This window comes from Monodon monoceros, unplaced genomic scaffold (assembly GCF_005190385.1).
Source record: "Monodon monoceros isolate NGI ecotype Baffin Bay Population unplaced genomic scaffold, NGI_Narwhal_1 Super_Scaffold_10, whole genome shotgun sequence".
NCBI lineage: Eukaryota > Metazoa > Chordata > Mammalia > Artiodactyla > Monodontidae > Monodon > Monodon monoceros.
In genome coordinates, this window is record NW_021703766.1 from 35221670 (window position 1) to 35232917 (window position 11248).

The 11248-nt window shown below is 52.2% G+C and overlaps 1 protein-coding gene across 1 annotated transcript in view; it reads left to right on the top strand.

Annotated features, from left to right (window-relative positions):
- Window positions 1-11248, top strand: part of ABCC12 (ATP binding cassette subfamily C member 12) — a 59364-nt gene that overhangs the window by 22904 nt on the left and 25212 nt on the right. The window contains 7 exon segments of the mRNA XM_029235797.1: window positions 679-750; window positions 3132-3256; window positions 5499-5571; window positions 7255-7458; window positions 10843-10904; window positions 10906-10968; window positions 11057-11154. Coding sequence (XP_029091630.1) covers window positions 679-750; window positions 3132-3256; window positions 5499-5571; window positions 7255-7458; window positions 10843-10904; window positions 10906-10968; window positions 11057-11154 — 697 coding nt within the window.

Here is an 11248-nt window from a genome sequence, read left to right on the forward strand (position 1 = left end):
ACATACTCCATATTTTACTTACTTATCTTGTTTACTGTCTCCCCAACTAAAACATAAGCTCCGTGCGGGCAGACCCAGACTTTTGATTGTGACGTTCTTTGCTGTATTGTGCTATTGCTGGTGTTCAGAACAGCACCTGGCACAAAGCAGGCTTTAGCAATGATTTGTTAGCTGAATTGATAAATCTGCGGCTGTAGAAAAATCCATGAAGCCAACACGCTGGAACAGCATAACTGCTCAGTAATTTCAGACTGAGTTGTGATGGAGGAAGGATGCTTTAAGAGGACTTTTAAAAAGCACCCGGCCTTCTGTACTTGCAGGCTGTCACAGTCCCTCTGGGCTGTGCAGCCTTTGACGTCCATTAGATTTACTTTCCTGGAGTTGGCACAGGACCACCCTCCTGTTCAGGGCCTGTGTGTCCCAGAGCAGCGCAAGGCTGTTCTGCACCGGCGCTTATACATGACTTCTAGAAGCCCTCTGGGTGCTGTGCTGGCTTGTGCAGACTGAGGCTCCTGCCTCCTATGAGGCCGTGTATCAGGGTTGGGGGGTGAGGCTGCAACTAGCACCTCACAGAGCCAGCAGTGCCCCACTGGTCCCTGCCTGGCCTGGCCAGTGCAGTTTGGTGGTGACCCTCTACGAACTCAGAGAATGACTGTCTTTTTTCTGTTTCTCTGGTAGGGGAAGGTCTTGGGCATCTGTGGGAATGTTGGAAGTGGAAAGAGCTCCCTCCTTGCAGCTCTCCTAGGACAGGTAAGCTGTGTGCTGAGCATTGTGACGATGGAGTGGTTCCCTGCTGGCCACATTTGGGGCCCTGGGCTCGGCCGCACTGGACTCTGTGCTCATAGTCAACGGTGATGCCCAGGAGGTCAATGCACTTGGCAGTTCCAGGCCCATGGCAGGCGGGGCCAGGCCTTCCGCGCACTCTCCCCGGTTTGCCTCCTGAGGACATGAGTTAAGCAGCGATAGCTTCCTTGCCTGGAGCTCCATCTTGGTCAAAGGAAGCAATGGATCATTAAATCCATGGTTTTCTCATGACATGCTTGGCCTGTGCTAAATAGAAAGGCCGGCCAGGCCACTTGGCGGGGAAAAACCCAGGAACCTGCGACTCTCGGTGACTTTAGATCCATCTCCATTTCCCCAGTGTCTGCCCTGAGCAGCTGTTCCTCAGTGGAGGAGGGGCTTAATGAATGTGTGAACCAAAGCACACCTCACGGTAGCAAGGGAGGGCAGGTGCACTCTCCTCCTTTGTCTGCTACTTCTAGCTGCTTGACCCCAGGGAAATGGCCAAGCCATTCACTGTATCCACAGTAAATGAATAATTCACAGTTGCCAAGGCTTCTCATTCCAAATGAATGAGAAATTTTCTGGGGAAAGAAATTAAGTTCTCTTTCTCTCCACTCTGTGTTCCTAAAGGGAAGTTTGGACACCTGGGATTGCCTTTGCCTGCAATAGAGACAGGGGGATGCTAGGCTCAGAAGAGCCCCTCCAGACCAGGGTGACTCATTCTGGCCTCAGCTGACTCATTTGTAGAAAGAGTGAAAACTCCTTCCCTGCTTGAAGGCGGAGGCAGGGGCTGAGTTAGGTGAGCTGTGGCGGTCCCTCAGGCTCCGGGATGCAGCGTGAGTGCCTTTGATAACCTAGAGTCGGTAGGGGCATTACAGGTGACCCAGCCCAATTCTCCACCTAATAACATGAGTCCTTTCCACCGAATCCTATAAGAGATGAGTCAACCTCTGCTCAGATGCCTCCAGTGATGGGGAACTCATTATCTCTTTAGAGAGATTTGAGGTATATTGGAGTGAAATTTGCCTCCTTTTAACTTCTACCCTATGGTCTGCTCCTGTGGAATGTCCCAGAGAAAACAGAATCCATCTCCCATGTGACAGTGGTGGGATCAGTCCCCTCACGTGGTCACTTGGGAGGCCCCTCACATGGTCACTGGGTTAAGTGAGTGGGCTCTGGACGGCATGGTTTCACCAGCTATCTCAGTCTCATGAGCATGGATAAGTCACTTAACCACTCTGAGCCCTGGTTGGCTCATCTGTAAAATGGGGCTAAGGATGTTGTGATGAAGACTAAATGAGATGACTGATATAACAGTAGTTACAGGACAATTCCCAGCACCAGCCACAGTGATTAGCATTTTATATGCACTTAACACAGTGCCTGGCATACACCCTATTCATTTTAGCTATTATTATTATAGTTATTGTCGTTGTTGTTATTGTTATTATCATTCTCTCTTCTCCAAGTCTAATGTTCTCTATCCCTTAGACCATTCCTGAGGAGGAATGGGGTCACATCCCTCGGCCACCTTGGCTATCGTCCTTGGCTGTCCCCAACACACTGCCACTGGCCCATGAGCACCAGCCCTGAGCACCACGGCCTGCCTCATACACCCTTTCCTGACAGCTACAAACATGGCACCACCACTAGCCTCTCCCATTATCTGCTGAGGCTCACCATGAAGGGCCATCTTAAATGAACGTGGGTACTCAGGGTCACAGACCGGAGCCCATGCTTGTTTCTTAATTGGATTCCTCATTGTTTTGAAAGTTCAGAAGTTCTACATGAAACTAGACTTTCCAACTCCTCTTGAAAAATTAGAAACTCGCCACAGCAGGCTTGCATCCTTGCTTGGCACCAACTGTGCAATGAGGTCAAGGTTGCTTCCTTAGGATGGGGCATGCCAGGGCCACCATCCACAGCAGTGCAGGCTGTGCCCTCTCCCTGGGGGCCTGGCTGAGGAGGGTGGGGTCTAGCCAGTGCACCTGGGGGAAGAGGGAGCCTTTGTGATGGGTCTGCTCAGAAAGCATCTCATCCTAGCTGCACAAAGGTGCACGTGTGCCAGCAGCAGCCTTGCAGCCTGTGCTCTCCAGAGCATAGGGCTCACCTCTGCCCCTTCTGGAACATGCCCACCTGGCCTCTCGCAGATGTTTGACTTTGAGACCCTTGGCCTGCACAGCCGGGCTTTGCAGTGTGTGGCAAGACAGCTTGTCACCCTCTTGCACCTTCCGAATTAGTGCTCATACAGTAAGTGGATGGCAAGTGTGCAACAGGCCCCCCCCGCCCCCCCGAGGAGAAGGTGGCGAGGCCTGGCTCCTGAAGGTTCTCTGGTGTTGTTGCTCCAGATGCAGTTACGACAAGGGATCGTGGCCTTCAACGAGACTCTGGCCTACGTTTCCCAGCAAGCATGGATCTTTCAGGGAAATGTGAGAGAAAACATATTATTTGGAGAAAAGTATGATCACCAAAGGTAATATTAACTTTGAAGGCATGAGGCGTTTTAGTATTTGGTATAATCTGCTACAGATGCTGATGGCATTGGTAATGATTGCTAACTGGGTTTCTTTAACGAGTTCTGATTAAACATTTGTCAGATCCAAATGGATGTTGCTTTTTCTCTTCCTGATCCAAGAGTTCAGGAGAGGTGCCTTCTGCAGACCTGTGATCACGCTCTCAGAAACGTACGGAATCGCCACTCAATCCCAGTGCAGAGTAGCATATGTTCTGAGGTTCTCTGTAACAGTGCATATGGTGTCTGACTGGAGGAAGAGGAATCTGGCAAGTTTGCTTTAGGCCAAGTAACAAGAACTTTCCTTGAAATTGAGTGCAGCAGGTATGCAATTAGTCAGCCCTGAAACTATTAATTGACACCAGTTTTCAGGATATATCACTGCTGATGTCCTCAAAACGACCTAATGGAATGAAAACAAAGTTCAAGTCATAATTTTTGAATTCACTTTGGACCATTGTATTTAAGCTCTGGAAATAGCTTCCTGAGGTTCTTTGCCGAGTTTGGTGTGCTGCCATGTACATTCTCTCGTTAAAGCCCCATAACCACCCATTTAAGGGAGGTCCTGGCATCATATCCCCATTTTACAGATGAAGAGGTTGAGGCCCAGAGAGGAGAGCTGACCTGCCAAAGGTCAAAGCTATTAAATGTCAGAGGAACTGCAGGCCAGCATCATTTGTTCCCACTGGAACTGCCTGACAGCCCCCTCAAGTGCCACGATGCTGAAGGAAAGACAAATGGAGTTGGTTTTACAAATTTGGCTGTCAGCTCTTTAACTGTGGTCTGGACTTTCACATCTTATTGCCTGAACCCACAAACTCTATCCTTACTGACGACATCGGCCAGCATGTGGGTTCTCAGCAAGAGATCTGTTACTTCCCCTCCTTTTTCCTGGCCACGACATCCTGTCATCAAGAGGCTCAGTCAGGGAGTCCTTGGCACCAGCCGAACCGTTGTGCTCAGCATCTCCTGGACTGCCTTTTCCTGTGCCTCCTCCCAGCCCCGCCTGGAATGGCTCCTCTTTCGCCAGAAGCAGACTGGAGGGAGGGATTCCTGTCTTTTATTATTAGGACATCAGAGAGCAAATATTTACCAAATACCTGCAAGACACAGGACTATGCAGGACCATGTGGGCCAGCCGGGTGGCTCAGACGTAACTTTGCCCTTGAGGTGCTCAAGTCTGTAAAGGGTTGTAGGAGATGCACAATGGGCCACGGAGGAACGTGCCAAGGGCAGGAGACTGTGGCGGACTGTTCAGGGGCAGCAGTGATCACAAGAGGGAAGAGAGGGTGGCGCTTGAATTGGGCTTGAAGGATGGACTGAGCATCTTCCTGTGTGGCATCTCTAGCAGGGGTTCTACTCCTGGGGTGGATAGTGAGACTCTCAGGACCACAGGAAGCAGGAGGGTGGGAGGAAGTTTAAGATGGGGGTGGAGCTGGCAAGAAGATGGAGATGCGCTGAGCAGTCTGAATCTCATAGTCAAAGATTGGCAAAGGTGATAACATTAATTATAACTACCGCTGATGGAAAATTTGCGCACGACAGCGTGCTCTTGGCTTGATATGTGTGTTCCCGCTTCTCACAGCCCAATGAGAGTCGTTAGCCTATTGTGTAGAGTAGAGGGTGAGGATCAGGGAGGTACAGTCACTTGTTCAAGGTTACCCAGATGGATCCAAGTCCAGGTTGTTCTGATTCCAAAGCTACTGGTCTTAACCACCAGGCACACCAGCCCTAAAGTTGACACATGGGCACAATGCTCAGGGCGTCAAGAGCTGCCAGGACGTAGTGCGCCACCTGCCGGGTAGCTGCCTGTGACCTGCCCGCTCACTCTATGCTGGCGCCACCCACACGCTTCTCCTCGTCCACTAGTGGTCTTGCGGCCTCTGGGAGGCCTCCTCCAGCGACCTCAGCCCTCATTGGTGACTCCCTGCTCTGACTCCCACGAGCAATTTTCCCTTCAGGTGTTTCATGTGCACTGATTTCATCTTTCTCGAATGGTGGGAAGCAGAGGGGCCCTCCCAAGTCAACTCTGCATCAGGTAAGCGGGGCAGAGGTCAGGGGAAAGCTGCCCTTGGACATCAAAGACCAAGCAATCAGCCACCTCCTCGCCTGTCCATGGCACCAGCGCACCTTTGGAGCAACCTAGGGCTGCATGGACGTGGGGTCTTTCTCACCGTGCTGACTTCTTGCTTTCCACCCACAGGTATCAGCACACGGTTCGTGTCTGTGCCCTTCAGGTGGACCTGAGCACCCCACCTTATGGAGGCTTGACTGAGGTGAATCAAACCCAGAGCTCAGCCCCACAGCGGCTCATGGCAGATCAACTGCCAGGTCCTATGGGCTGAAGCTCTGCAGGCACCAGCTCCTTCATATCCGTGTGCCCCAGAGGACAGAAAGATTCCAGGAAATGTGGGGAAAGTCAGGTTCTACCGTTCTGCATTCTCCACCTGGGTCCTTTCTTGGGAGATACCACAATGGATGTGACACCAACTCCACTTGTGCTGGGCTCAGCCTGTTCACTCTTGGGGTCACTTCTAATTTGCCTGTCATCTCAGGGAAGGTTTCTGGTGAAAGGTGCTTCCTCACCTCCTGGGCCAGCTCTGTCATCCTAAGACAGAGGCCAAGCGTACAGCATTGTGGCTGGAGGCTCAAGGGCCCCTTCCTGCCTCACTGGCCCTGCCCGCCCAGGAGTATAAGGGTCATCTCCAAACATTGCCCCCCAGGGTTTTGTTTAAAGGGCTGGCTGGGTCCTGGGCTGAGCCTGCCAGCTCAGGTGACCCAGGGAAGTCACCGGGCCACCTTCTGTCTTCCCATCCCAGTGTACCCTCTGCACAGTCTTCCCACTCTGCCCAGGAGCCCAAAGAATGAGGCATCCTGAAGAAAGCCCAGTTCAGAGCACATTGTCATTCTCTGCTGGTACCTCCGTGTGCCTGCATCAAAGAAATGGCCGTCACAGCCACTGCAGCCCTGGCCTTCCTGCCAGGGTTTGCTTCCACCCACCCCTACCTGCCTGCCTAGGTGTGCGCTCGCCTTCCAGGCTCTAGACCTCTGCTTCTGCCAGTTGCCACCCTTCAGGTTCCCACCCCAAATCCACACCCTTGAGGAAGACTTTCCCCAGACCCAGAGTCTAAAGTAATTTGCCCCAAAGTACTTAGTTTATGCTTCTCAGTTGGCACTTGTTAAATTCTTCTTTGTGCCATTATTATGTGTGTAACTAGCAACCACCCCCGCCCCCCCCACACACCGCTAAGATGCTAGTTCCCAGTAGACAGGGGAATTTTCTGGTCCCACTTCATGTGTCCAGCCCCAGTGCTCAGCACAACAACTGGCTGAACTCCTGGAGGCTCACTTTGGGGTCCGTTGGATAGAATCACCTGAAGTAGGCAACCTAAGCTTTTCATCTTTCCAACAAATGTTTATTGAGCACCTGCTCTGGGCCAGGTGTGGTGCCAGGCCTTAGGGATGTAATGACGAAAAAGGCTGACATGTCTGTTATCTTCATGGAGCTTAGACTTGCCTAGTGGGGGCGGGAAGTTGATCCACAGGTAAACAAAGAGAGACCCCTTGTCCCTCTTCTCCCAGACAGTTTTCCTTCCTGTTCACTTGTCCACTTGCCCAGAGCTTCCTGCTCAACAATGCCCTTTGGTGTTAGTGGTCAAGATGTAGCCCCTCCCTACAGGATTGCACTGGGATGGGGCTGTTGTGAGCCAGGTACCCCTCACTCAACACCGGAAGGAACTTTTCCCTATTTACCACTGCCCATCAGGCTTCCTGCAGAAGTGGAGCTTTCCACTTTCCAGGGTAACTGGTGTGGCCAGGGGGTTCCTGTAAAGGGGTGATGAGCAGTCTGAAGAAGAATCTAGAGAAGCTTCAGGAAGTTCCTGGTCCCCAAGGACTGCAGGGTGGGGAATGGGGTCCGGTGATGGACAGTAAGTAAGTAGCATTGCCCTTGTCTGCAGATCGGGGAGCAGGGCCTCAACCTCTCTGGGGGACAGAGGCAGAGGATCAGCCTGGCCCGAGCTGTCTACTTGAACCATGAGATCTACCTGCTGGATGACCCGCTGTCAGCCGTGGACGCCCACGTGGGGAAGCACATCTTTGAGGAGTGCATTGAGAAGGCGCTCAGGGGGAAGACCGTCGTCCTGGTGACCCACCAGCTGCAGGTGACTGGGACCAGCAGGACCCGTGAGGTCATGAAACGGGTGTGGCACTTTATGCTCACAGAGTCTCTTCTTCTGCCTAAACCTGTTGTCCTCACCTGGACCAGGTCAGGGAAGGGGAGAGGTGCACAGGAGACACCGTGACCGTCCCTGGCCATCCTGGCTCGCACCTGGCCCTGCCTGCTCCTCTCTGTGCACGGCTTCCGTTGCCCTACCTTTGGGCTTAAGGGGCCAAGACCTTTCCTCCACCAGAGGGAGATTCTCCAGCTCTGGACCACTGACCCCTACCTGTGGGGTGGACACGGGGCACCTTCTCCAGCTCTGGACCACTGACGGTGGGGAGATGGGAAGTCGGGTAGGAACATTTAGACCAACCTTTCCTCCCGCAAGGGCTGGGCAGGCCTGAGGTGGCAGGAGATGACAGATCCCTTGATGAGAGGTCCAGATACCCCTGGCATCACTCCCCAGGGGAAAAAGGCTGGAGACCAGGACTTCAGAACTAAGACAAGAAGCTTCTCCCTGCCCAGAGCCACGCTCTCAGGCTTAGGAACATGAATATTTCCCAGGAAAGGGACTGACTGAATCCCCTGAATGAGCTTGGGAATTTGGCAGGGTGGGGACAATTCTTACAATGTCAGCCCCATGTAAAGGGTTCTGGATGCCTGGTGGGAATCCAGGACCCCTCTCTACCCTGAGATAAGCCAGGTTACCCCTGTCCTACAGTGACTCCCCAGAGATGTGCTCTGTGTGTGGGTGTACGTGTGCGTGCACATGCGTGTGCATCCCCTGCAGGAGGAGAGAGCCCACAGGACTGGCCTGTAATGAGAGGTCAATTGGAACAGAGGCAGCAGAAGTCCTGTCTTCTGACTCTCCTGCCACCTGTGGAGAAACGTTAAACTAGGGGTAAGAAGCAGAACTCTCAGCCTTTTCAAAGGTAAGTCAAGCTGGGATAGGAGCTGGCAGCAAATGAAGTTGCCATGGCTACAGGATGCTGTAGCCAGCATCTTTAGCCTCCTCTGTCAGTGGCCAGAAGGGCTGGCCAAAGAGGAAAAAGTTTCTTCAAGACCCAGGAAAACCAGGCCTTCCTATACCTGTGGCTTTGCCCCCAGCCTCTGCCTCTGTTTGCTGAGGGCTAGAGACCTCAGAATAAGCTCCAAGCATCTGAATTTTGCATGTGGGGATTGCTCAGGTTTCCTCTGAGTGGCATCTGTCACCTCCAGGAAGCATCCAGCTGGGCTGGTGCGGACAAGACCTCCTCGTTCCTCTGCTGGGCAGGGACCAGGGTGAGGAGAAGGTTGGATTTCTTCTGGGCCCCCATGAGGTGACTGGGAACGGGCTCTCGCCCATCTAGGGTGCTAAATATGGTGACCACAGCTCTGCAGTGCAAGGGTCCCGTCCCTGGAGACCATGTGTAGCAGGGAGGGCTGTCCTGGAGTCCTGGGGGTGCACAGGGAGACTCCCGGCACCTGACGGATGTGGGTCAGAGCTGTCTTTGCAGGAGTCCTCAAGGGGGGAGAATGTGACCTTGGCCCTGGCCCTATCTCTGAACCTCACTCACCAGCGGTATGAACTCAGGCAAGAACCCAGGAGGCCTCAGAGACTCTATTTTTCACCAAGGTCATTTCATCTTACTTTTTGTGTGTTGAAAAATACAGGCAGCCACCAGATGGCACTGGAGTCTCAGTCTGGCCATCAATTGTTGGGGAGGAGGCACTCAGAGCCCGGACCTGGAGCCTGTGGGCTTTTCCAGAACATTTCTCGGGCTGCTTTTACTCTGGGGCCCGCGGGCAATCTGTATGCTCCCGGGTGCTCAGGCTGGACGATTGCCCTTCTATTACTTGAGGAAACAAATGAAATGAGGCCGCTGGCCTGCCACTGAAATCCAACCCAGGGCCAGATTTCGTGAGTTTGCAGAACAAAGCTGCTCAGATCACACCTAATCTCACTGGAGAGAACTGGGAGCTTGCTGGCCAGAGGGGCTGCACCAGGAACTTCAGGGGCTGGAATGTGTGCCCCTACATCTGTGCCTCAGTTTCCACATCTGAGAAATGGGCTGATAATAATGCTGCCTGCTTTCTTCACTGGGTTGTGGGAGACTGAGAGATAGGAGACGAGATCGGCCTTTGAAAGTTAGAAGATGCTGTGCAAAGGTGAGAGGTGATTTTCAGGAAAATGGCTCTGTCAGAAAGTGTCTCAACTGGACATTAAAAGCCAGACTGTCCCTCCTTGGGCTGTCTGGGAAAGTGGACAGGGCAGTTAGTACAAAGGAAGCAGGAAGGCTGGAGCTGTCCAAAGCCAAGCGAAACTGCTGTCATTTGGCCTTTTGGGCACCACCTTCTTCCCCCCAAACCCAATCAGATGCACAAGGACCAAATGCAGCTACTTCTTTCAGGGTTTCAATCAAGAGCATCAAAGGTAGATCTGACCTTGGGTGAACCCCAAAGCACAGGGGAAAGACCTGTATTTCAAGGCCCTGTTTTGGCTGAACGATCTTAGATCTCACAGCATCTTGTCCACCTCTAAGAGGGTCTTCCTGCCCCTAGATGGGCTGATCCTATGGGGAGAGCTTGGTCTCATTCCAAAATGAAAGGAAACTCCTCTTAGCAGCTCTTTGATTTCAGGCATGATATGGAAATGAAGGGAACTCAAATTAGAAAAACAGAAGTGCTTTGGGCAAAATGTAGGATGCTATTATGAAATGCGGCTATATTTTTATTGTACAGATAAAGCTGGTGTAAACTCCTCAGGCCAGGTAGTGTGGCCTGGAGGCCGGAGACTGCACGGTAGGCTACATCACCTGTAGCCTAGATGAGGATGATGAGGTGGGCTTGTAATGTTACAACAGAGGGAAGCCATCTCTGAGGTCATATTTCCCCTCTCCACCAAACCTTGTCTGCAGTGACTTTGTCAATTTTATACTCCCAAGTCTCCATGACGAGATTTCTTAGCACAGCAGCTCACGTAGGAAGCAATAGCAAAGGAAGGCTCAATATGCTTCACAGTGGCAACCAAAGGTCTCTTTTATACTCATGAGACCCGTGGGCACTAGATCAGTGCTTCTCAACTGGGGGCCATTTTGCCTCCTAGCCGGCGCTGGGCAATGTCTGGAAACACTTTTGCTTGTCACACCTGGGGGAGGAGGTGCTCCTGACATCTAGTGGGTAGAAGCCAGGGAGGCTGCTAAATATCCTACAATGCACAGGTCAGTCCCCCCCCCCCCCCCCCCCCCCAACAAAGAATTATATGGCCCTCAATGTCAGTGGTGCCAAGGTTGAGAACCCCTGGACCAGATGAGCCTGGGACACTGCTGAATGGGAGTCTGGCACGGCTGTCTTCTCTCTCTTCCAAGGCAGAAGCTCGTTGTAGATTGCTTTAATATCTCTGCAGTTCCTGGAGTGTTGTGACCAAGTCATCTTGTTGGAAGATGGAGAGATCTGTGAAAAGGGAACAGTTAATGGAGGAGAGAGGACTCTATGCAAAACTGAGTCACAACCTCTGAGGGTTGCAATTCAAGTTAAAACTCTTCGGCCTTGGGTGCAAAAGATTGGGTACCTTCCCTCATGGTTTCTGGCCTGGAGAAGTTCCTTCATTTCATTTTCAGAGGAATTTCATTTTGCCTCCAGGATCCTGAGCACATTTATGATGCAGCAGTGGTGGAAGCCCTTAAGGAGAGCCCTGCTGAGAGAGATGAAGAAACTGGTGCATCAGAGTTCCAATCACGCCTCTCTTATCACCCGTGGCTCACAAGTGGACACAGATCTCTCCTTATTTCTCACCCTAGTTTTGGCTCCAG